Source organism: Tetrao urogallus, assembly GCF_951394365.1.
Source record: "Tetrao urogallus genome assembly, chromosome: 16".
Classification (NCBI taxonomy): domain Eukaryota; kingdom Metazoa; phylum Chordata; class Aves; order Galliformes; family Phasianidae; genus Tetrao; species Tetrao urogallus.
Window position 1 is genome coordinate 424,891 of NC_136829.1, and position 25,101 is coordinate 449,991.

The 25,101-nt window shown below is 52.5% G+C and overlaps 1 protein-coding gene across 1 annotated transcript in view; it reads left to right on the forward strand.

Moving 5' to 3' along the window:
• Window positions 1-18,305: 18,305 nt before the first annotated feature.
• DLGAP4 (DLG associated protein 4) overlaps window positions 18,306-25,101 on the forward strand; it is a gene marked incomplete at both ends in the record, with an annotated part of 62,946 nt that continues 56,150 nt past the window's right edge. Inside the window, 3 exon segments of the mRNA XM_079543458.1 lie at window positions 18,306-18,354; window positions 18,357-19,255; window positions 20,589-20,759. Coding sequence (XP_079399584.1) covers window positions 18,306-18,354; window positions 18,357-19,255; window positions 20,589-20,759 — 1,119 coding nt within the window.

The following is a 25,101-nucleotide window of genomic DNA, read 5'->3' on the forward strand; positions in this document are numbered from 1 at the left end:
CTTAGGGTGCAAAGATCATGGGGACCCTGGTTAGAAGTCCAAGTCCAAGACACCAGGCAAAGAGACCAGGGGAACAATAAGCTCAACACGATGTTCCCGAGATCATCAGCTGCTGTGAACGCCTCACCAACTGCAGTTCCATTTTCCTGTCCCAGTTTTGCCCAGGAAACCTGCATGGCTGCATGCAGGTCCCAGCATGGCCCAAGCAGTGAACTGTGTCCCACAGCTCCGTCTGCTACCCACTGATTCACTGAGCAAGAACTATGCCCCAGGTTGGAGGGGGGATGGCAGCCCTGCCTTCTGGACATGGCCCAGCTCATGCACAGTGGGCAAATTTGCTCTTTAGCAGCTCGGTGAAACATCTACCTTTGCACAGAGGAGGAAAGGTGAACCCTCCCTGTATGTCTGAGGCTGGAATGACATTGGACATCTCTTGGGCAGAAGAGGGGATGACGTCTTACTGGTGTGAGGCTGGTGCCAGACCTCACGTGACCTCTCAAAACCCACCATCATCCCCACCTAGGAACAGGCCTTTCTTTTCCCAGTATGACTATCCCATCCAAAGTGGCCCTGTCCTGATGCTGCTCTTACCGCCGGCCGGGCGGTGCTGCCACATCCCAGCTCTGATGGTCAGTTTGGTCTCCTGACTCTTGTTCTTGGCTTCTGCCTCAGAAGGTTTTGGTTTAATTCTACTTTTCTTATAAGCCCCATGTTTGTACAGAGATGTGAAAAAAGGACTTAACTGGCACATATGGAGAGCTGATCCAGGGTACTTCTGCCAAGCAGATCCCTTCCCAAGAGCTAGAGATAAGACATGCCCAAATGGTAGGACAGCACTGTTCTCTGGACTCCCACTCCTCACAGGGTTTGGGCCTGATAGAGCGGCAAGCAGAGGTGAATAAGGATGGAAAGGTACTCATGGGACAGATATTTCTGGGAAGCAGCCAGAGCCTAAACCACCCCAAGAGAACTCATAAAGTCATAGAATGGCTTGGAAGGAACCTTAAAGCTCATTGCTGTGCAAGTTAGCACCTCTCTTCTTCACACCATGCAGGTGCATGTGTTGGGAGGAAGGAACCTCCTGAGTCTGTGCTCAGAGCGGCTGGCCTGGCTGTGCTATGAGCCCAGGGCTGCTGCTGGGCAGCTGCCCAAGCCGGGGCAGTGGGATGGCACCTGCACTGCTCACTTAGCCCAGGTCCCAGGGACAGGTGGGCAGCAGCACCAGCACCCAGCAGCCATGTGCTGTTGTTGCCCTGCTTTGCCATCCCACCTTCATCGGGGTTGCGGTTTAACTGTAGCAGGCAGCTCGGCACCCTGCAGCGGCTCTCTTGCTCTCGCCAGGTGGGAGGAAGGACAGAATGGAAAGGGAAGAGTTCGAGAACTCAGGGGTTGAGATGTAGAGGTACGAGGTAAAGCAAAAGCCAATGCACATGAAAAGCAAAACAAGGAATTTGTTCCCTACTTCCATCTGCTGGCAGGTGTTCAGCCATTTCCAGGAAAGCAGGGCTCATCACTTTTAATGGTTTCTCAGGAAGACAAGCCCCGTTGCCCCCTCCTCCTTCTTTCCCTCGGTTTTATTGTTCAGCATGATGCCAAATGGCCACAGGACATCCCTTTGGCCACTTTGGGTCAGCTGTCTTGGTTCTGCCTGCTCCAGCTTCTCGTGCACCTCCAGCTCCCTGCTGGTAGGGCAACATGAGAAGCTGAAATGTCCTTGACTCAGTGTAAGCACTGCTCTGCAGCAGCTGGAACATCTCTGTGTTATCAACATTATTTTCATCAAAAGTGCAACACACCGTATCTTATGAGCCTCTAGGAAGAAAATTAACTGCCCCAGCCCAAACCAGGACAAGTGAGTGCTGAGACTTCAGTTGCTGAAATTTGGGTCTTATTAAAACTGTGTGATTTTGGAATCACTGGCCGCTTTTCATGACAGGTCCAGGATGTTTATTGTCAGCATCTCTTTCTGTGAGGCCAGTGCCCTTCACTCACCAACACCACACTTCCTCGTGGACAACTGAGCATCATGGAAAGGATGAGATGTTCTTGTGCTGAGTGGCAATGCAGGAATGAATTTCACCGACGTGGCCCCATTTCCTTATTTATTCCAAAATAAGCAAAAAGAAGACAGACTCTACTTGTTTCACCAAATTTCTTTTGGTCATTTATGCAAAAAGACCCCAAAAGCATCCAGCTCTTAGGAGCACAACAGACATCCTCATCCCAGTGCCCTTTAGGGGAAGATGAGGCAGAGTTTTCCTGCCTGAGTTGGACAAGTTCAGCACATTGGGCTTAAATTTCAGGCTAGAGAATTCCCAGCCATCGTGCCCTGGTCCTGGCTCCATCTGGTTGTACATCAATAGGTGATGAGCTACAGTTTTGTGTTTTGTGCGGGAATACATGTTGCAGCTAGTGATGTTAATTAAGTGGTAACTAGGCTGATGGAGATTTATTTTCCAGCTTCTTGCTAGAAACTGGTTATACACAGCTGGGAAATTGAAAATTGACCTCTGGCTCATTTTCTCTCTTCTCCAAAGCAGCAATTAATTATTGCAGCAGAAGCTATGGAACTGGCTTGTCCACACAGGGCTCACAGAAGTTGGACCTCATCTCTCTCCATTGCAGACCCTGAACCAGGTGGTCAGGCCTGAGGATGGGTGGGGGCAGCCTGGGGTGGTTTTCCAGTGCCTCTGCCTTGTCTTCCTCCTGATCCCCAGCCTAGGCATCCCCAGGGAAAGGCAGGCTGTTCACATGCAAGGTGATCTCACAGCCTGGAAAAGCAGGAACGCGATGTGCAAAGGGGGCAGAAAGTGCAGCTCTGCAGTCACCGCAGTGCTCAGGGCATTCAACGCTACATCCCCTGCAGCTGTGTCCTCAGTGACTGGCAGAGCTCAGGAGAAATGGGTTCTTTTGCTGCTTCTGTGGCCAACCTTCCCTGTCCCGTGCCTTAGTTTCTCCTGAGTTCTGGTGAAGGTTTAAGTATGATGATGATTTGGGCACTTAACGAGGTTTACCTGTGTGCCACAGAAGAGGTCAGCAGCGCTCACTCCAGAACCAGTGGCTCCAGTTGGTAGAGGATGCCCTGTTTTTCCAAGCCTGTGCAGCATGAACTGCCTCTTGACATGTTTTCCTCCCTTGGCTTTGCACACAGTGTTTCTGTCTGTGTAACACAGCAGGCTGGAGTGTGGGGACAGTGGAGCCCTGAGACCTACTTGCCTATGTGGAGCCTATGGGGCACTGCATGGACAGCTGCCTCTCTCCGGGGCTGGGTGTGTGATGGGACTAACTCTGCTCCCACACTGCTCTCTGTCTGCAAGTGGAGGGATACTTCCAAGGAATGCAAGGAAGCAGCAGCTGCCTGGAACAGGACCAAAGGGCTTTAAAGGGCTTTACAGCACATCTTAGCACTGAGGGCCATAGGCTCCATCTACTCCCTGCTCAACCAGCAGCCTCGGCCAGCAGCCTGGGAAGGGAGACAATAAGTGTCAGTCAGGCTTTGGGGTACTCTTAACCCTTGTGTTTCAGGTGGCCAGCAAACAAAGTCCTAGCCCACGCACCGTCGCCTGGTTAGTGCCCCAAAACGGCACAGCAGTTGCTGCTAATGCTTTTATAATCTGCTTTCTTCAGGATGACTGTTCCCACAAGAAAGGGAGGGGGAGGCATGATTAATTTTCATTAGCCTTGTAAATAATAAGCTTGTTTCCGCTAGTTGTGCCCTGTAATTAGGGCTCTGGTTCCAGGGCCCTGCAGAAGGAAGCGGAGACTTGCGGGTGACTCACAGAGGGCGGGCGAGCAGCCATCCCTGGGAGTGGGTGGGAGTGAGGAGCAGGAGGGGAAAGTCCCCCCAGAGGAGCTGCAGCCTGAGGTTGGCACATCTCCTTCAACCAAGCCATCATGAGAGCAAAACCTCTGGTTTAGGGCTGGCAGCACCCAACCCGGATGGTTGGATGTTGAATATGATGGAAGGTGGTATCTGGAGTGTGGTGACACAGAGGTGAGGGGAGGTGCAGAAGTAGCACCTGTGTATTTGCATTGAAGCTGGTGCTGGAGAGCTAACAGCCATCAGCACCAAAACACATAACTTCTGTCTGTGAGCACAGAGAAATCATACTTGTGAACCACAGAGGAAAAAATGTGACAGCTGAGGGCACCACTGTGCGCCCACGTGAGGGACCACCGTGGAGGTGGGCCGTCTCTGGGGGAAATGTGCAGCCTGGGGGAGCTCCACACCTGGGGGGAACAAGAGGGGGATCCCAAAGCACTTCTCTGGTGCCAGTTGCTTCAGAAAACCAATTGAAGATATAATGGTAGGAGAACCTGCAAGAAGCACATTTTTCCTAAATTTTGTGTGTGCAGTTCCCCCACCCAGTCTCTGGGAGCTGCCCTTCCAGGCTCAGCTGTGGACATCTTATGCTCCTCCACGGAGCATTTGTGACAGGCAGACCCTGCCCTGTGCCGGGCAGCGGTGCCATGCACACCTTGAGGTCTGCTGCTCTCCCCCACAGGGAGCACCCATCTCCCTGCCTCCCCGATTTTCTTTTTCCATAGCTTTCCCGAGGCTGCATGATTCCGTCTGTTGCTGGATCCCACACGGCCGCACGTACCCTGCCAGCAGGATATGCGTGGACACGGGGCTGTGGCTTAGCCGCAGATGGAGGTGGCAAAGGAATGATTCCCGCAGCACTTGGCCACATGTGATTCATTCCCTTCACCCAACGTATCATTACTTCTTGGAATGCCTCTGTCCCTGTCTCTGAACATCGTGTTTCCTGGGGTGACAGCTCCCCAGGACAGCCGGTGGTTGCAGGACGTTAGGCCAGAGCAGAGGTGACACAGCCACTGCAACAGATGTAGTCAGAGCTGGCAGCATCTTTTAGAGCTGTAGCAGTTCTCAGGCAGTGTGTGGAGGGCAGGGGCAGCAGTGCAGAGGCATTGATGTCTCCACTGCCACGACATAGACATCACAAGGACAAACGTAAGAAAGTTACAGAAGGAAAAAAGGAAGATTGAAATAGATGCGGATGTTTCTGCCCACATGAGGGGAAAAAGCAGTCCCTGGGACCTCTGATAAAAGGTGATGTCTGAGGCATCGCCTTCATGGGGCACCCACAGGACTTTCCCATCCCAGTGTGCACATGATCCCCTGCCACAAGGCTTTCTGCTCTCTCTGATGCTGCTCATGGGCTGTTGAAGTCTCACTGCCCCTCGGGTGGCCGAACCGCCCCTGTGCACTGCAAGGCCACACAGCAGCCACTAGCGAAGGGCAGAGCTGCTTTCCAGGTGTGAGGAGATGCTGCCGTGCTGCTCACACCCACACAGAGGACATTTGCAGCAATGCACGCACATGTGCATGTTTCCTCTCCTGAGCTGGCCATTCTCTGCTTTGCAGCCCTTGTTCCAGCTGATGCAGAGGGGTGTTCCTTTTCCCTGTGTGTCTGATGTTACTTCTGGCAGCATTCATGCTTTCCTTGGATGTGAGTACAGAGGTGTCTGGGAAGGAACATGGATTCTTGCAAGAGGTGATGTCTGAGTGACAGAGCACTCAGTAGTTCACTCTTATGGATGGGACACACTTTCTCTTGGATTCATCTCAGGAATTAGGGGAGAGAGAAGCCTGCTAGAAAATGCCAGAGAAAAGTATTCACTGCATGGGAAAGGATGCTGCGAGCATCCTGCTGGCACCGAGGTTCTGTCTGTAGGATGGTGACCTGAGCCAGCGCCGTGTCTGTCACCTGTGCCAGGCTTCTAGGAGAGAGACTAACAGGCTGAGCAAATGCAGCCTGGTATTTCTCCTTCCATCCCCTGAGCTGAACTGTACCTGCATCCTTGCATTTCCCAGCTTTCCATGGGAAGCTTTCCAGTCTCTCACGCTGCTGGCTGTATCTCCAAGCAGGGAAACCACTGCTGGCCGTAGGTTCACATCTCAAACTCAGATCTTGCAGCACATGGGAGAAGGGAGGCTCCCAAAATTTCATACTCCCACAGGGCACCACTGGTGTGGCTTTGTCCTCTCCCACAGGACCCAGGAATGAGTGTTCCTGCAGACTGCAAGAGACTGGAATCACTGAGCAGGAGATCCCCAACCTCTCCACAAAACAAAGCTGGAACTGGAGTTCCCCACTGCCTTTCCTGTTTGGTTAGAGGATCTGGCATTTATCCCCTCCTAGCCAAGGGACTAATCAGTACCAGGATGACTATTCCATCTGACGCTGTTCTGCATCTGTGATACTTTTCATTTAAGAAAAGAAAATATATCTTAAGTCTAGTTTGTCTCCCAGAAGACATCAGGCACGAAGTCAGATGTCCTGAGCTCCTGTAACTCCCCCATTTGTCGCAGTGCCTTAACCCAAAAATGCAGCCTCTTTTCCAAAGGTAATAGCAGCTGAGGTAAAAATCCCTGAAGTCATCTATCCTTCAGGTCTTGAAACTGTGTTTGAACTAAATATTGTGGCAAAAACCTTCCGGATAACTTGAACTTTTGCCCATGGTGGAGAATGCACTGCTGCACTCAGTGGTCCTTGTAACACTCAGGCACTCTTGTTTTCTAAAAATAAAACTCCATCTAGGGAGTTTTGTGCAGTTCTCAGCACAGCTCACTTCAGTTAAGTTCCTCTTAGCAAGGGAGCCTCTTTTCCATGCACCTCCATGCAGCCAGGCACACCAAGGTGAGCCGGTGGGTTGTGGAAGACTCTGTATGTTTGCCACGTCCTGCTTTTTCTGCTAGGACACATCTGTGAGCATTTGTAAGCGTGTGCTTTACAGATAGGTATGACTCAGAATGCTGACCTTGCCCTTTACCAGCACCGTGACATTCAACATCCCTCTTTGCACCCTCATTCATTCCTAAAGGTGTTGACTTCTTTAACATTTGCTGATTTTAGCACTCCAATTTTGCGACTCTCCTAGCCAGACTTCAGGAGCACAACTAGGTCAAATTTGTGCCCATCTGACAGCAGATTGTATTATCTAAGCTCCTTGTCCTCAATGTGACAGCAGTTACAGAATTCCTTCAAGTTTCTTGCTGTCTGGAACTTATTTGCTTATCAACATCTCTGCTTCATACCCTGCGCTGAGTCTGTCCTGCTCCCTCTTTGATTCCCAGCCCCTCAGAGGAAGATCTCCCGTCGTGAGCAGCATCTCCTGGTCTGCCGCATCACACCAGCCCCATCTCCCTCCCTCATGCTTCCTGCTGGGTGCCTGCAGAGACATGAAGACTCCCCAGGGCAGCTTCCCCTGCATGCCCTACCATTGCAGCAGCAACTGCCTGGGAGATGCCTCAGTACTGCAGGTCAGGGAATCCCTCTGTCGTGGCTGCCCAGCCTCTGGTGGTTGGGGTCCCTCTGTGGGAGTATCCATTTTCCTGCTGGGTGCCTCAGTTTTGCTCCATCTGCCATGTTGCCACCAGGAACCTCTGAGCTGCTTCCGTGCCAATAATTGATCCCCTCCACCCACAGGAAATCATGGCCTCTTCTCTCTGGTTGCTGGCTTGCCCAGGCTTCTCTCCAGCCAGGCAGAGCAGACCCCAGTTATGTGGTAATTTAGTAAATTCATTAAACAAAATTCAATGGAGAAACTTACTGGAAGGGAGGGTGATATATCTTTCAAGTCAAACAGATTTTAGTCACTCAGACTCTTTCTCTCCTTTTTGTCAGCTGCATCCTCACAAGCTCCAAACCACTTATACAGTTCTTTGCCAGTAACAGAAAGTTTTTCTGTACAAAAAGACAGGAGAGGAAAATTGCTGCTGAGTCTCTACTACGTCTCTTAGGTTCCTCTTGATTAACATTGATGGGGATTTGGGGCCAGACTTTTAGGCCCTTTCAGGAATGATGGTCATTATGGGTGGGTGTTCTGCTACAGCATCTTGCTTCCTTTGATTGCCATAAATCTTAGGCACGATCGGTACTCATTGTCTTTGTGTCCTTGTTTAGGGTATCTTCCTGTTAGGAGAGCAGGAAGAGCACGCTGTATGTGCTGTAACCTTGTTTCCCTCCTCCCATGACCCGAACACAACTCTTCTGCTGACAAGTCATCTGTGTGGGGAGCTTTGCAGAGCACAGCCGTCTGGGTTTGGAGCAAGGAACGCTCTGTGCTCCCTGTGGCTCAGCAGGACATTGTCACTCTTCCCACCCTTGCTCTATTGTTTTCTCTGGTGCTTTAACACAGAGATTTTTCCATTCTCACCTCCCTCAGACCCACCTTAGTACTGGCTACAGATCTCTTCCTTTATGAACACCCATATCTCATGTGCACTCTCTGCTCTCTACACAGCACCATTTTTCCACTGTTTTTTCCCTTGCCTGCAAGGAAGTGACAGCTCTCAAGTCAGGCCTCAAGCATCCTCTGTATGAAATTTAGTTCTTTCTCGGAGACGCAAAGGAGTTCAATCTATTTGTTTTATCCAGATAAGTGGTTCTAGGATTAAGGTACAAGAGCACACAGGCATTTGTTTTCATTTCTGCTCCTGAAATCTCACAGAGAGACACTGCGGTCTATCTTGTAAGGGAGAGCAGGCCAGAGGCTTGTAAGGACGGTGCCCGAACTTGCGGTCCGCCGCTCTCAGAGCCGGAGATAGCCGTTTACGTGCTGTGGGTGACAGCGGAGGAGCGGAGCGCCGCGCCGGCAGCCGGCAGGAGATGCGCTGCGCGGTGCTGCCCTCCCGTGCCGCTCTCCGTGGTGCTGCAGAGGGACAGGCGGCGGGCGGCGGAGCACTCAGCCCCGTGAGAGCTGTGGAGGGCGGGACCTCGGCCTGGGCCTGCGGAGAGAGATGTGTCCTCAGCCGTCACCCTGCCGACACGATGCGGCCTCAAACACAAGCAGATCGGTTTCTCCAGTCCTGACGGGACCGGGTTGATGATCGTGAGGACGCTGAAGAGGCGCTCTCAAGGCTCTGGATAACAGCAGGCTTATTTGCTCTATTTAGGTGCCAGCAAAGCTGTGGGGTGGCTCTGGATGAGATAAAGTGAGAGCAGCCCTGAAGGGGGCTGGCAGAAGGAGTGAGGCCAAGCAAAGACCAGGAGATGACCAGATTTCTCCAGGAAGGTTTGGCCGCAGAATGCCTGAGGCCTTAGGTCACCAAAACTGTCTTGAACCCTGTGGGGAAGGAAGATCTGTTCATCAGCAGGACAGATCTCAGCAAACAGCAGAACAGGAACTCTGGGATCCAGCCTGCCCTTGCATTCCCCCTCGGTCTGGAGACCTCTTGCCTGTGGTACCACCACCACAGAAGTCTCCTTCCATAAGGCCTCTTCAGTTCTGCTTCCTCCAAGAGCAGCCACGATATGAGCAAGCTGCTCCTGAGAATGCAATAAGGAGGGGGACGGTAGAGGTGGATGTAGCTAATGTAACGCTATTGTGCTGGAGGCACAATTGCTCATTCGCTTTTCCTTGGGGTGTCGATGCTGTTATTAATTAAAGGTAATTATAGCACTGCTTGTTCGGTCTAACAGTAACATGCAAAGACAAAGCAGTGTTGCAGAAAAAAAAAAAAGAAGTCTACTTTCTCCTTTTGTTTTGAGAAACCTGCAAGGTGCATGGAGGCAGCATGGGTTCTGCTCCTGCTGCCCATCACAGCCCCTATGTGCCCTGGGTCCCAGGGTCAGCACCATTCCTATGTGTACTCTGGGATACTCTGAGAGTGCTGGTGACAGAAACCAGGGGGGAATGGTAGCCCTGGGAACAGATGCTTGCAGCACAAGTATGCAGTGATACAGGATGCTGGGCAGCAGTGGTGCCTATTTGTGCAGTGGGGGATGATGATAACATTGCTACCATATGCTGGTTACTTTAATGATGGACACTGGTGGCTCTAGTGACATACAGTGTCACCCTTTGTAACAGTACTGGTGGCACTAGAGCTGGAGAGCAATAACTGCTGCTGGATACTGGTCACACAGATACTGATGCTGCGAATGGATGTGGGTGGCACCAGGCACAGATACTGGCTGTTCTAATGGCGACTGCAGGTTCTGTATGTCTAGATTACTGTCTCAAACCTAACCCAACTCACCAGTAACTGGAGATTACTTGTGAGGGGAGAGTTTTGAAAAAGTTAGTGTCAATGCAATTACTGCTGCATGGCCACCTGAACTGTGCAGACTTGTCACACCTAGTTTTATTGCATGCACACAGCTTTATATTTAGTACTAGGCAGTGGCCAGCTGGCAGCAACTTGAAACCTCATTCACATCTCGGGATTGTGTGAGCTTTGGATATGGAATTGTGCCTTGTCTTCAAGAGCCAATGCCTCTACAACAAAGGTCTCCTTGGTTGGGCAGAAGCATGTTTGCTGAGGCTCCTGGATAGAACTTCTGTCTCTGGGTTTCACAGCTGAGTACCCACTAGCAGCTAGGAACTCAGAACAGGCACTTTGGTGTAGAAGGCTGGTGACCTTTGGGGATGGGCATGACAAATAACAGCCGTCTCCTTCTTGGCTCTCCCAAGACGACTGCCTTTCCTACAGCCATTTCCTCTGCATTTTTGTGGACTCAAGTGGTGCAGAACTAGTGGGAAGAGGAAGAGGATTTGTACCAGATTAGGAGGATCTGATTTTTCTAGGAAAATTCTTTTCTCTGTTGGGATATCCATTAGGACTTTCCCAGTGCCTCTGGAATACCAAATATTCTTATCCTTCTACCTGCACTCTGTCGGTCCATCATATCCAGCCTTTTGAGACCCAAGTGCCTCCTGTGTTAGGAGCACTCCAGCTAGGAGTGAGAAGAAACGCCAGCACAGGAAGGCTGTCTCCTTGTCTGGGTTCCCATGCTGTTCCTGCCCCTTGTTGATCAGCAGGGAAAGGCTGAACACCCCAGGCTGCCCTGGCACTGTGCCTGCATCTTCTCAGTGCGGGACAGAAAACACACGCACACAAGCCCACTTTGGAAATTAGCTGATGAAAACCCCAAATAACCTTTACTCTCACTGATAAAATAACGCAACCTGTGTTGTAATGCATAGGTTTTAGAGAACACTAAGAAGCACTGTTATTTTTCCATGTATTTATTTACTTTTCTTACAGGAAGTATTTATTTTTCAGCCAGTTGCAATGTGGCTGATGATGAATGACAGTAAGGAAGGAATCACAATATTTTAGCTACAATACAGTAGCACCTAGTGACCAGATGGGAACAAATTAGCATGGTCTGCTTGAGCACAAGTGTAATAGGTGAGAATAAGATGCTGATTTCAGCAGGTATATGGCTAAATGCATCAGAGGTAGCTGCCATCACAGAGCAGGTGTTCATCCCCACATCTGTCCTTCCCTCCTTTCCAGGCTCCGTTCTCCCAGGACGCTGAGCACAGTGAGGAGCACAAAGGCTGAGGCACAAAGGGTTGCAGAACCATCCTGGCTGTCCTGGAATGGATTAGAAACACAGGCAGAGATGTGGGCAACAAGGGGAGTCCTTGAAGGATTGTTTTAACATAAAGGAGTGGGGAAGGAAAAGCCCCACAAAGGGGCTGTCCCCAGCCCTGTGCCTCCAGGCAGGAAGCCCAGGCATTTTGCATAGTCTCCTCCCCACCCAGATGATTTCTAGTCCAACAGTCCGTTTGTGATGCTGAGGGACAGGAAAGCCACCTCCACACCTCCCACACAGGTATCACCGTTGCCTCCCTAGCGAGATGCCTTCTAGCACTTCCCTGGTGCCTTTGCTAGGAATTAATGATGACGACCCGGGTGTCAGTCGGAGTTGCAGTGACTTTACATAACCAGGTTTTGGGCTGGGACATTCGGCACAGAGAGTCCGTGGTGCTTTGTGACCTGAGGACATTTTCCCTTTTCTCTTTGCCTGGCAGGTCTTCATGAGGGGTGACTCTGGAGCCCAGAGAGAAACGCAGTGCACGGGATGCTGAATCTGGCCTAGTCCTGCAACCCAGCAAGCTGTGAGAGGTACGGCACGGCCCAGGGCAGCCTCTGGGGCTCTTCATCTCTGCCGGGGGGGACAGCTGTGTGCGTGTGGTTGGAGGGGTGGTGGCAGGGGGAGGCCGAGGCAGGAGAGCTGCCAAGGGCGTTTCAATGACAACCCTCCCTCCATCTCGTAGTGAATCCTGCATCACGCCCATCACTAAATAAAGTTATGAAATCTAATACCAATTGCTATAGTAACATCACGCCTCTGCACTGACCTAGTTTGAGACAAAGGAAGTGTTCCCGCAGCTCTGAGCATGCAGGAGGCTGCAGACTAGTTTTGGTCTGTTCTCCAGAAAGAATGGCAGAGGGAGCTGCTGACTTTTCCCCACCTGCACCCCTTTGCCCCACAGGCCCTCATGCACCGTGAGCTGCTTTATCTCAGGCACAAAGCAAAGCCACTGCCAGGGAGTGCCTTCATCCCACATCCTGAACGCAGCTGGGGCCCCGCCAAGCTCCATCCAGACATGAAGGCAGCAGGAGCACCTGCTCTGGTACAAAGCAAGATCTCTGTAAGCTGCAGAGATCTGGTGGCACAGCAGCAGCAGTCATTGCCACGCAGTGCACCCCATAACTGCTGTGTCGTAAATAATGTTGTCTGTCCTTGTCCTGCCAGCGATCCCTACCTCACCATCACCTCGGTGCACCAGCACCAGGCTGCTGCTGGTTTTGGCAGCACGGTGAGGCAGGAGGATGTGGCCAGAAGATTGCAGTGGGGCAGTGGCACATACAGCCATGCAGAGCGGCCTGCCTTGTGCTGTGCCACAAATGCTCACTGCAAGCGTGGAAAATCTCCATCGCTGGGAGTCACAGCATGCACTATTAGATGGAGGGCAGACATGGAGCGCTCTGCCTGCTCCATCGAGGGCTTTGCAAATGCACACACACTCCACCTGGCCGCTTGGACAGCACTGAGCAGAAGAAATGATATTTTTTCCCAAGCTGTCTTATTAGCTGCTCTTGCAGACACGCTGGAGCATGCAGCACCACCAGCACGTGCACAGAGAGCCTTGTAAGGGAGCACAGAGCTGCAGTGAGGTTTCAAACCACAGCACTCTTTGCTTGCTTCCCTGGTCCTTCCACTTCCCTTCATCAGCTTTCTTCCTGAAAACTCTCCTTTTCTTAACTTCCCTTTGTTTGTCTCATTTGACTTCCTTAATGTTTTGCATTTCCTTTTTCAGAGCAGATTGCTTCTTCTGAGAACTTTGAAAATGTCTATTTAGGGACAATCAAATAGGTTCTAAAATTTCTTTCCCTTGAGAGTTGGTTATGTTGCCAGTGGTATTTGCATGACAACAGCTTCCCCCTCTCATCTGCCTCTCCAAATTAGTCAACACCTTAAGTCAAAAATCTGCCATACTGCAATCACTGATTTTCACAGAAATTGGTTGCTCTGACACAAGAAAAGAAAAAAAAATTGAAAAATGAGAAAAAAATGGAAAAAACAAAGTGTGTGCAGCATACAAGGAAAAAGTTATTTCTTGTTTTGTGAAAGCTCTACCCAGACCCTACCCCTCCCCATCATGACAGTGGGCATCCAGTGCCAGCCCCAGCACTGACACCCCTTCGGCTCGAGAGCACAGAGCCCACAGCCCCCAGGGCTCTGCCACAGCTTCACCCCCTCGTGGTGGCCCACGGCAAGCAGCACTGCTCAGCTGCAGCACCTGGGGAAGCTCCCGGGGAGGAACAAGAGGCAGGAGGATGGAGGAAGGTCTGTTGTGCAATGAATCGTTCTGAGTAGAAGTCGGCTATTTTTATGCCTTGCGATTAGATTCTGAACTCTTTGAATCATCATTAATGCAACGCCCTGGAGGCCGGCAGCCCCCCTTGCTGAATGCCACATGAAGTGTTCCTGCTAATTCGGGGAACATTTGAAATCAGGCGTGTAGGCAGACCTACGTCACCTACAGCAGAGTATACAATTTTTTAAGCTTCTAGAGGCAGGGTGAGGGGAGTCGTTTTTCTTGTGCAGGTTGCGAATCACTTCTTCCTCATCTAGCTAGCTATTAGCACGCTGCCAGGTTTCTATATATAAAAGCCACCCCTGTGTTCACAGCCAGCTAGAATGGCTGAGCTGAGGTTTACGTGGGAGATGACGGCGTGTGGGGCCATGGCAGAGCTGATGGGCAGAGGGCACGACAAGGCAGCTCTGAAGTGCCTGCAGCCCACCAGGGGTTGGTTCCTGGGCAGGACTTGTGCCTGAGCAATCCTTCATGGCCAGCCCTGCCTCAGCAGCCAAGCTTTCCTCAAAGGTTATGATGGCAAGAAGTTCCTGACCTAAATGAGTCTATGGTTTTCACTATATGCCAGCCAGGAAGCCTAGTTTCCGACTGCTTGCGGACATCACCTGGGCCAAGGTCTGGTTGTTGGGTGTCTGATGCATTTATTTGGTGGTACGTTATGTTTAAAGTCGGGATGTGACTGGTTAACGTGGCAGAGCCAAGCTGTCCCAGGAGCCGCCCACCACAGCAGCTTCCTTCTGCTCTTCAGCAAGGATGAAGCTCCTGGGCTGGCATGCAGGGTACAGCTTTGGTGTTTCCATAGGGAACAAGTCTGGAAACCGTTGGAAAGCCCTGCTGCTGTAATTCCCACCGTGTGGAGGCATGGTGGGAAGGAACAGCTGGTTCTTCAAAGTCTATTGCAGCACAGAGTCCCAGCAGAGAGGCTGATTAGACCAGTGGTTCCTAACATGGCTGGTATGATGTGAGCGCTCTGTCCCCTCAGAGAGCACAGGAGCCTCCCAGACTTTGTAATTTTGACATGGGCCTTGAGTCTGTTCAGAATGGGCAAATAACAGCCTGCGTGTAGTCACCAGTGGTCAGTGAGAACCTTCTGCTGCCATCTCCTTGCCAGGGCAAACCAGGAGTAATTTCTATGGGGAGAGGGAAATGAACCTGTGTCCACTGGGCAGCTGTTCTTCTGAAGATACGGCATACAGTCTGGGGGGCACACCTCCAGAAGGACATGGAGTTCATCTCCAGAGATGAGGGGCTCCTCTGTGAGGAGGGCAGGCAGGACAAGACATCACAAGCTGGAGCTGCCACCAGAGGCATCCTGGCTGGATAGCAGTAACTTCAGAGGTGTTAGAGGATTGCAAAGATAGACAGATATCTCCAGGGCAGCTCTTTGGGCTTCTTCCTGAGGTGACATTTTGACATTTTCCCTCTCTGTAACTTTCTGCCAGGAGTTACAAACCATAATTGCAAGGACTCACGTCACAGTAATTCAGCAAGCACAGCCTGGCTGCTGGGTGGATGAGCAGCCAGAAGCTGGGCAGGCATGTGGGAGTGAGGGCAGGAAAGAAAGCTAGGGAAAGCATGCTTAGCTGGGATGCACACTGCACTCGGCTCCTCTTCTCCATCTGCTCACTTTTGTTTATCCCCTGCTCTGTCCGGAGCTCAGGCCAGCCTAATCTCTTTGCTGTTAAAAAGAGACTGGCAAGCAAATATTTGCACTCAGTGAAGGATCTCTTACAACAGCAGAGGCTTTTCAGCTCACAGGGAAGATGTGATTCAGTCTTCCTGGAGCAGAGCAAACCATCTCCCACCAGCTCCAGCAGCCCCCAGCCTAGCCCCATCTCCCAGCATGGCAGAGGGGCACAGCAGTCATGGGCCCTACAGGAGGGAGCAGTTGGCATTGCTCTGCCAGGGGAGGAGAGGACTCCCTGCTGAGCAGGAAGCTTCTTCAGGCAAGGCTATCATCTGCCTTATTTGAAATCTCATCTACTATTCACTCTTGGGAGCTGCAGTTGGGATGCTGCAAACAGGGACTGTAGTGCTAATGTTGCAAATCGCGCCCAAGACAAAGTAGACCCCTTTGGGACACACAGGACACGTCAGGTCATCTGCTGCACATCAGAGACCTCCAAGCATCAGCAAAAGTAGTGGGAAAGGGAAGGGGAACACAAAGAAATAGGCTGAGGGGAAGGAAGATAATGGGCCACGCTGCTTCCCCTGGGCTCAGGGGTGCATCTTCTCCACGCAGCTGTTACGAGCATCTCGTAAGTAGGGCCTTCCCCTGTCAGACTGTGCTGAGGGTGTGGTGGGATGTAGCAGGGACCAGGCAGCTGTCCTGGCAGACTGCCCTTGCTCAGTTTGTGAGCTGCAGGGTCATGGATTTGGAGATTTAATTTCCAGCTTTATCATCCTTCCAAATTACAAAAAAAAAAAAAAAAAAAAGAAAAGAAAAAAGGTGGGAGAGAGGCTTGTTGAGCTTTTTCTTCCCCCACCTCATGTCTCGATCAAGTGCCAAGAGTCGCAGAGAGTAATTGAAATGCAATGAAAACAGTTTAATCCATCTTAAAGGGAAATCAGCTCACAGGGGATGCAGCAGCAGCCACAGCAGAGTGTGCTCCAGCAGATGGGGAGCCACAACCACTCCAGCAGACCCATGTCCTGACCCACGCATGCCCAGCCTGGAAGCTGTGCCCCACTGAGCAGCTGACAGCAGGTGAAGGGATGCCTGAGGCAAGCAGGACAGAATCAGATTGGCTGTTCACCTTGCAGGAATTTGAAGGAGGAAATTGAACTCTCTGCCATATAGAAGTGACTGTCCACACTCAGCAATAGCAGTAGGAGTAAGGGTGCTCCCTGGCCTCCCCTGCTCCCTGCCCCCCCATCCCTTTTGTTTTCATCCTTCCAGCCCCTCATACAAACTTCTCTTTTCCTCCCTGTCCATTCGTCCCCACAGTCCCTCAGATTTACCTCCCTGTCTCTCTGCTCCCTGAGCCTTCCCCAAGCCAAGCTGTCCCCTGGCCCCTTTTCCCTTGCAAACCAGGCTCTTTTCTTCTTCTTTCCTTTTCCTTTTCCTTTTCCTTTTCCTTTTCCTTTTCCTTTTCCTTTTCCTTTTCCTTTTCCTTTTCCTTTTCCTTTTCCTTTTCCTTTTCCTTTTCCTTTTCCTTTTCCTTTTCCTTTTCCTTTTCCCTCCCCTCCCCTCCCTTCCTTCTTTTTTTTCCTTCTAGAAAATGGGGGTTATGTTTCCCCTTTTCCAATCAGTGTGAACTTCACCAGGCTGCCACAACCTCTCAAACATGATAGCAGCTTGGCAACCTCATCTGCCAGTTCCCTCAGAACCTGTGGATGGATCTTGTCTGGTCACACGGACTCATGCTCCTTCAGGTTCCTTAGATGGTCTCAAACCTGATCTTCACCTGCAGCAGCCAGGTCTTCCTCCTCAAATTTCTTACCTTTGTTTTCCGCAGCTTGGGCAAATGTGGCTAGAGCCCTTGGGATTTTTACACCTGTAGTATGCTTCATTGTTTTCTAGTTGCCTTCAAACTACACTCAGTTGAAAATAAGAAACTAAACTAAAAGGTCAAAGGAAAAACAACTTAGTTTATACACTACATGATTTCAGTGAGGTTTTAAGTATGGGAAATCTAATCACTGATTTTCTTTAAGCTACCCCAGAAGAGTTGGTCTTATCCCCCTGTGTAGCCCCGCACAGATGGGAGTCAATCAGAGACAAGCAGGATGGGGTCAGTGCACCTTGGTGTACCCTTCTGCTATGCAGATTAGTCACTGCCAAATCTCAGAGCCTGTCCCCTCCACCAGCCCGCAGGGATGCCTGTACCTGCTGCGTGCTATGGTGAGAGAGGAGCACCATAGCAAGAGACAGCCAGCCAGGACAGCACAGCTCCACCAGGAGCAATGCAGCAGGGCAGAAAAGATCAACTGAGCAGAAAGCAGCTTCTCAGGTCAGGCTCTGAGAGCTTAAAAACACCTCTGCTCTCATCTGAGCTACTGAAACATTTTCCTTCGGGGTAAAACATGCCATAAACCCCAGTGCTTGTCAGAGAGGAGACGTTTGACATCATATTGCATTAGCGCAGCTGCAAGCAACACAGAGCAGGGCTGCCAGCTCCCCTCAGAGATCCAGTAACCACAGAAACACAAAACATAATGCAGCAGGACTGGACGTTCAGCGCCTCGCTTCCCTTGGCTCGTGCAAGGCCCATGTGTAGTATCTGACAGCAGGTTTTTCTTCAGCCCCCTGAACAAATGGGACAGGAGCAGTGATTTGCTGGCAGTAGCTCTGCTATCATTTGTTATGCTGGCTGAGGAAGGCACACCATTAAAATAAACATATCCTCTACTTCTGTGCCCTGTTATCTCCAGTCCTTGGTTCTCACATCGCTTCTCCTCCCCTCCTGCTGTACAATCTCTCTCATGTCCTGTTTTTCTCTTCCAACCCTTGACCTTGGGACATTTGTTTTTAGAGCTGGGACAGCCCTTGCGAGGTTGCCACAGTAAGGAATGGGCTGCCAAGGAGCTCTTCAGCACACTCTGAGCATTTCTCTTCTTTCTCCAGGTGCAGAGAAGTGTGGGGGAGCAGGGCTGGCACTCAAACAAAGGCTCTGCTTGCACCATCCGTGAGCAATGCTCTAGAAAACAGTGGGACCATGAAGGGCTTAGGAGACAACAGAAGCCGCCACCTCTCTGATAACCTGGACTCCCTCAAGACTCTCTTTATGCCTCCCAGGACAGGAACCCATATCTGCTCAGCCCCACTGACTCCTTCACCATGGACCCCCGATTCCCAGCCCAGAACACCCTCCATGGTGACTGTCTCCTTCCACTCAACAACCAGATCTCCAATAGCAGCACTTTCCCCCGCATCCATTACAACTCCCACTTCGAGGTCCCAGATGAGAGCCCTTTTCCAAGCCATGCCCAAGCCACCAAAATCAACCGCTTGCCTGCAAACCTCCTTGACCAGTTTGAGAAACAGCTGCCCATCCACAGAGATGGCTTCAGCACCCTCCAGTTTCAGAGGAGCGATGCAAAACACCGGAGTGAAAGCCCTGGGCGGATCCGGCACCTTGTTCACTCCGTCCAGAAACTATTTGCCAAGTCCCAGTCTCTGGAGGGCCCCACCAAAGGCAATGTGAACGGTAAGAAAGGGGCTGATGACCCCAAGCAGAACCGAAGGAGCAAGAGCAAAGACCGAGCAAAGACTTCCGAGCCCAAGCGCAGGACCAGATCCAACATATCAGGCTGGTGGAGCTCAGACGACAACTTAGACAGTGACACCTGCAGCTACCGCAACCCAATGGGCCTCATGACACTGGGCCGGCAGCCGGACCACAGCCAGCCGAAGTACTTCATGCATGCTTACAACACCATCAGCGAGCACATGCTGAAATCCTCCAAGAGCAATAACGACCTCAAGGTCACCCCTTGCACCAATATCCCCATTAATAATGACTCCAACTACATTAAGAGGGGCTCCTGGTCCACGCTGACACTCAGCCACGCTCGGGAAGTGTGCCAGAAGGCCTCAGCCACAATCGACAAAGCCTTGCTGAAATCCAAGTCCTGCCATCAAGACTTGGCCTACCACTACCTGCAGGTGGGTGCAGAGAGGGGTTACGGTTTGCTTCATGCAGGAAAACAAGAAAGCGCCCTCTGGGTGGGCACCCTATTGCCCGGCAGGCCTTATCAAACAGCACCAGACTGATGTTTCAGCAGCCACCCCAAGTCACATTGCCAACATTGGGCTGGGGGGACACAAGTGTAAATCCCCCAGGCCCCAGCTGTGCTCAGGGACAGACGCGCAGAGACGCGGCGCTGATGGGGTCGGGCTGCAGCAAGCTCCCCCAGGCCCTGTGCAGTGCCAGTGGGAGATGTGGTGCCCATGACAAGGGCAACCTCCAGCCCCCTGCTCCCCACTTCACAGCAGCTACAGCACCTGCTGCTGTGACCAAAATTTGCTGGGGGATCCCCACATGCCAAACACATCCCACTGCCCTTGCAGACCCTGCAGCCACCGTGGCCAGGGCAAATCCAACACTCAAGCACAGCTTCTGCTGGATGCCCAGGCAGCTGGCTGCATCCCACCAGCGCAGGATGGCTCCTGGCCTCTGGCCGAGCGCTGCCATCATCCCACAGCCCGAAGGACGCCAGTAATAACTGATGTTAATCCCTTATATCCATGTGTTGCAAGGATGTGCCAGCACACCCTGTCAGCCCCACTCCGCAGAGCTTCCCTGGAGTGCTGGTAGGACCTGCAGCTCAGCGGGGCTCGGCTCCCACTGCTGCTCCTCCTTGGGGCTGCACGGCAAGGAGAGCAGTGCCAGCCGCCTGGCTTGCATGGCAGGGCCTGCATGGCTAGTGCTGCGGGCCGCAGGCTTGAATGCCCGTCATGGGGAGCGCCACGTCGCCGGGGGTTTATAAAGCTGCACCTGAAGAACATAAACCTGGCTGTGCCTAGGAGAGAGGAATGAAGACAAATAAGCCAGGCCTGGATGGGGAAAGCAGGGGGTGGGATGATCAGGTGGGCTACCTGATGTAAATCTCTAGCGTTCTTTTCTAATGCAAAGGTGTAATCGGCTCTCCTGGCTGCAGCCAGCGGGCTTACAAGCTGTAAAGAGCCATGAATTATTGAAGCACAAACTGCTGCTCATATCTGGATGGTTATTGCTGCAAATCAAATTATGGAGAGACTTGCTGTATGAGAAATGTCGTCGGAGACACGTCCTTGGCCTGGTTTTTTTTCTTTGTCCCCTCCTTTCAGTCAGGAGCATTAAGAGCTGCAGAGCCCCTCTGTGTGTGGCAGCAGGGCTGGCATAGGAGACCCCACAGCCACCGTGCAGTGCTCACTCCCCCAGTGGGGCCAGGCCCAGTATGAGACAGCCCTGCTGGTTTGTTCCCCACCCATGTAATGAGCCTCCGTTTCTTGACAGCCTGACGGAGGGCTGTGGGCACAGCTGGGTGGCGTGAGCCCGGCCAGCAGCTGGGCAGCCCCACCGCTCGGCTGGGAGGACACGGGTGCCGCCCCACTGCCGCCGAGCGAGCCCCCACGGAGGTGGGACCAGCCCCTCAGCCCCGGGCCGACCGACGCAGGCAGCGGCCAGGTAGGGAACTTGTTCTGAGGGGAAGCTTTTGCCCAGCTCCCTCCCCTCCCTGACCCTCCTGGAACCATCGGATGGGGCCAGCAGCCCCTACCACAAGGCCGGGCAGGGCACAGAGGCACCACACCAGGCACCAAGCCCAGGAGACGTGATGCACACCACGTACCCCCAAAACCTGACAGATCAGGAGCAATGCGGGACTCAGCAGGCGGGGCAAAGGACTGCAGCCTGGGGCGGTTATGGCAGTTACAGCCAGCTACTCACCTGGGAAGGGATCTAAGCCAGGTGTGGAGAAGTCACCTCCAGCATTTGGTGGACAGCGTGTAGGAAATGTTCCTCTGCAAGAGGACAGGTCCCCTGCCAGCTCCCATTCCTGCAGTGGCGACAAGACAGATGCTTCTACCTGCTTGCAGGTCCCGCACACGGGAAGTGCAGGGCAGCCAGCTCTGCTGCTGCGGAAATGCCCTTTTCACCCAAGTACGTGAAAAGGGGTTGGGGACAAACAGATCCCCCAGCCCCCAAACTGGGGTAAGACTCCAAGGTTTTTCACTTTTCCTGTTCCAGTTGTAGGCTCTGGAAGGCTTGGGGCTCATCAGGGACAACTGGGACTCTTTGTGATTGTTCAAGTCCTATTCCAAGAGCCAGTTGTGAGACCTAAGAATGGGTGATTGCTCAGCTCCACTCACATCTAGCCAGGTGCCTCAGAGGGGGGGTTATGTGGTGCAAACCTCAAGGCGAAGACCTTGGAGAAGGACTGGAGCACAGCTCTGAAGAGATAGAGGTTGAGCTCCTGTCTTCTCTGTGGGACTTGTGCGTGACTGGTGGCAGCCAGGGCCCAAGGAGGTCCCTGGAGCCAGAGATGACCTGGGCCATCGGCAGGTAGGAGCAGGAAGAGCTGAGCAACCTCTGCCCCACACACAGTTCAGCCTCATCTGGGCAGTGCTCTCAGCTGCAGACAGCCCACTTCTGAGCAAGGGAAGGATCCATGCTGCCCGGGCACCTCTGTGACCCTCAGTGCAGCCAGGGGGCACACAGGGATGCTGCAGCCGTGTCCAGGCCTTGGGTCATTTTTCTCTCATAGTTGTCTCCCAAAATAAGCAGCGAGATGGCTGAATCGTGGCTGTTCTCAGCTGTGGAAAGGGAGCCATGGTCACAGCACCAGCGGCACAGCCCCTGCCTTTCTGGTACTCCCATGGGACAGGGCCACACCACCAGCACTGTTAGCCTGGAGCTTCATTCAGATTTGCCTCCCCAATCCCATCAAAGCTTCCACAACTCCCCAGTGGCCCCAAATATGAATTGGCAAGACAGGGTGGGCAGCCCACTGAGTGCCAGTCACTGCCATGAGAGCTTCCAGAGGGAAGGAAGTCCAGTCCAGGTTGTCCCCAAAGTGCTCCTCCCTAGAGGCCAGGTAGGACACAGGTAGCCTGGGCTCCAGCTTTCTTTCTTGGAGACATGTCTGATGCTACACGTAGCCCTCAGGACACCATGAGGACCAGCTCCAGAGGGAGCAGCACTGTGCCCTCAGCGAGCTCCTTCTTGCATTGCAGCCTGGCTGCATGGCACATGCATCCCTGCACACTGTGCCCAGCTCTGTGGGGCCTCGGCGGGTGTGCTCACCTTGGGTGCATGTCCACGTGTCCTGGGATGGGGCTGCATGTTTGAGCTGGCTCATATATGAATGGGAACACTGCTTGCTCTGTAGGTCTCTCTACCCCATTCCCACCAAAGTTATAGGAACAGCACAGCTCTTTCACTCCCATCTTGGAGGTGGAATTTTTTTCTTTGCTGCGTGCTCCCTTCTACTAAAGCTCTTTTAGGGAAAAATCCCTGTGTGGCACCTTCTTTCGTGTCCCCTCCACACTTAGCTCATGATACTAGGGACAGATGAACCAGAAGGCACTGCTGTTTTACGACATGCAGCACTGCACAGAATACCAAAGGAGCCCAGCTCTCAGGGACAGAAAAGTGGCTGTGCTAAGGGGCACTGTGCAAACCAGAGAGGAATCTGTACCCAGAGCCTGGCAGATCCTCGCTGTCCATTCCTCCCCCCGTGCAGCTGTCTGGGCAGGGTGGATCCCAAGCCCCTGTGGCCAGTGGCCACTTGCAAGGGCTGTGGACCTGGGCACTCTCGTGCTCCCACACCTTTCACAGCAACCAAACCACCACAGGCACAACAAAGGCTACATTTGGAAAAACAGCAGGAGAAACCAGCCAACAGGGAACTCCAAGTTTCTCCATGCCAGGTTTAAGTGTGACATATCAGCTCTCATTTCATCTTTGTCCTCCCTTTAAAACACGGGCTGTGTTCAGAGCCCGGGGTGCCAGCTGCCACGAGAGATCCTGCTGTCAGTCACTATCAAGGTCTGTCCCTGGATAACAGGAAATGCTCTCGGCTCTCCATCCCCTATTACTAAAGAGTCTGAGACAGGCTCTTCGAGCCCTCAGGTGCCTGAAGATGCAGAAAAGCACCCAGCAGGATGCAGAATGAGCACCTCTAATACCTGCTCCGCTTCTGAAGATCCCCAAGGACACCTGCTTGAAATGTTTGTTCTGCACTCTGGCCTGTGGGCAGTAAGAACAGTGGGAGGCCCCATTCTCTCTTCATGCCATATGTGGGACGAACTCCAAACTGGGGCACTAGAGTCGAAGGGTGTCCTGCCAAGCATCGTCCTTTCCCTTGGAAACTGAAATGTGGAGCACCTTGGAGTTTCTTTGTTTCTGGCACCAAGCTTGCTGCCTTGACAAGGTGAGGGAAAGGAGAAACAAGGCAGCTGAGTTAGGACCAGACGGCTGTCCTCACAGGGAAGCTGCTTCGGGCCGTCTCGAAGAGAGGCCTATGTCCTAGCTCTGCTAGGGGCATGCACTGCTCTGGGATGCTCAGCTTACACTGGCCCAGGAGCTCTGATGGCAGGAATGTGTGACCCATCCTCAGGCAGCACAATCCAGTCTCAAGTCAGGCCCGACACCAAGGCAGTTCAGTCGGTACAGCGGCACTTCCCAGGGCCACTGTGATGCAGGTCGGCCAGGGACTTCTATTGCACAGCAAGGACTCATCCAGCAGGCCCCTCCTGGCTGGCCTTGGGGCCGCTCCTTGCAGACAGCTATGCTTGGGCAGAGAGCTCTCACACCCAGGAGAGAAAGGAATCTTCTCTTACTTTGTAGAAGCTTGTGGGTTATACCCCTGTAAGCTCCAGAGCTCACAAGCAGCCAGACCAGAAGCCACTCTGAACAGGAAGATTGCAGGAGGCAGAGTGGGAAAGAGCTGTACGACCCTGCTGCAGCAGGGGGGCCTGGCAAGGTCTGTGTCTCACATATGGGACCTGCTCTACGTTGGTCCCCACCTAGAGCTCCACCACCAGCAGTGCGATGCCTCTGGCTCTCTGCACTGTGTCTCCCCATTAAAACCATTCCTAGCTCAAGGGTACCCTTCCTGCCTTTCTCTTGCACAGCCAGCCCACACTGGTGCACTCTCTGGATGCATAAAAAACCAGCAGAACAGACTGCTAATGGGGGAACCCCTTAGGAGTTATAGGATTGTATCACCAGTGGGATCCGACAGGTTGTGAGAGTTCTGCACAGACACAGCAAGCACCCGGTTGTGGAGTAGGGGCTGAACTCCCGACTTCATTAGGGCAGAATGAGAAAGGCTGCTATGAATGTCTGAGCCCACATCTTGACACCCTGCCTCTACCTGCAGCTCTGCAGCCCCAGGATGACACTGCATCCCAGCAGCTGCAGGCAGTGCACACAAACCAGCCTGCTGCAAATAAGGAGGGGAACAGGAACAGAGTGGTACTTAGCATCTCCAGCTGATCACAGTTAGCTGCATTCCCAGAGCACTAGATAAAAACTGGCTGATTAATCCTACAGCCCCTCAGGGAGTTGGGTAAATCCAACAGCTCTGTCAGCAAAGTAAATGTGGATGCTCTCACCAGCACAAGCTGGCTCGGCACACAGCTGCTCCCCACTGGTGCTCCGCAACCAGCAGCTGCCTGCAGCAGGCTGGGCAGCCTCGGGTTGCCCTGGTCTCACACGCTCCTAAGTGAGGATCTCTTTCTGAGCCTGCAGTCTCTGGCTTTCCCTCACCATCCCTCTCTGGATCTGTTACAGCTGCAGGCAGTGCAGTGGGCAGTTCTGCAGGGTGCTAGATGTACCGATAGCCACAGCTATCCTGTGCTGAGGAATGCTCTTGCTGTCCTCAGGCTCGCCTGCCCTTCTCTTGCGCAGACAGCCCATACTGTTGTACCCCCAGTAGGCAAAAACTGCAGAACAGATTGCTGGTGAGAGAACCCTCTAGGAACAATTGCTTCAGTCCTTTCTTCATCCCCCTCTTCTTATCCTA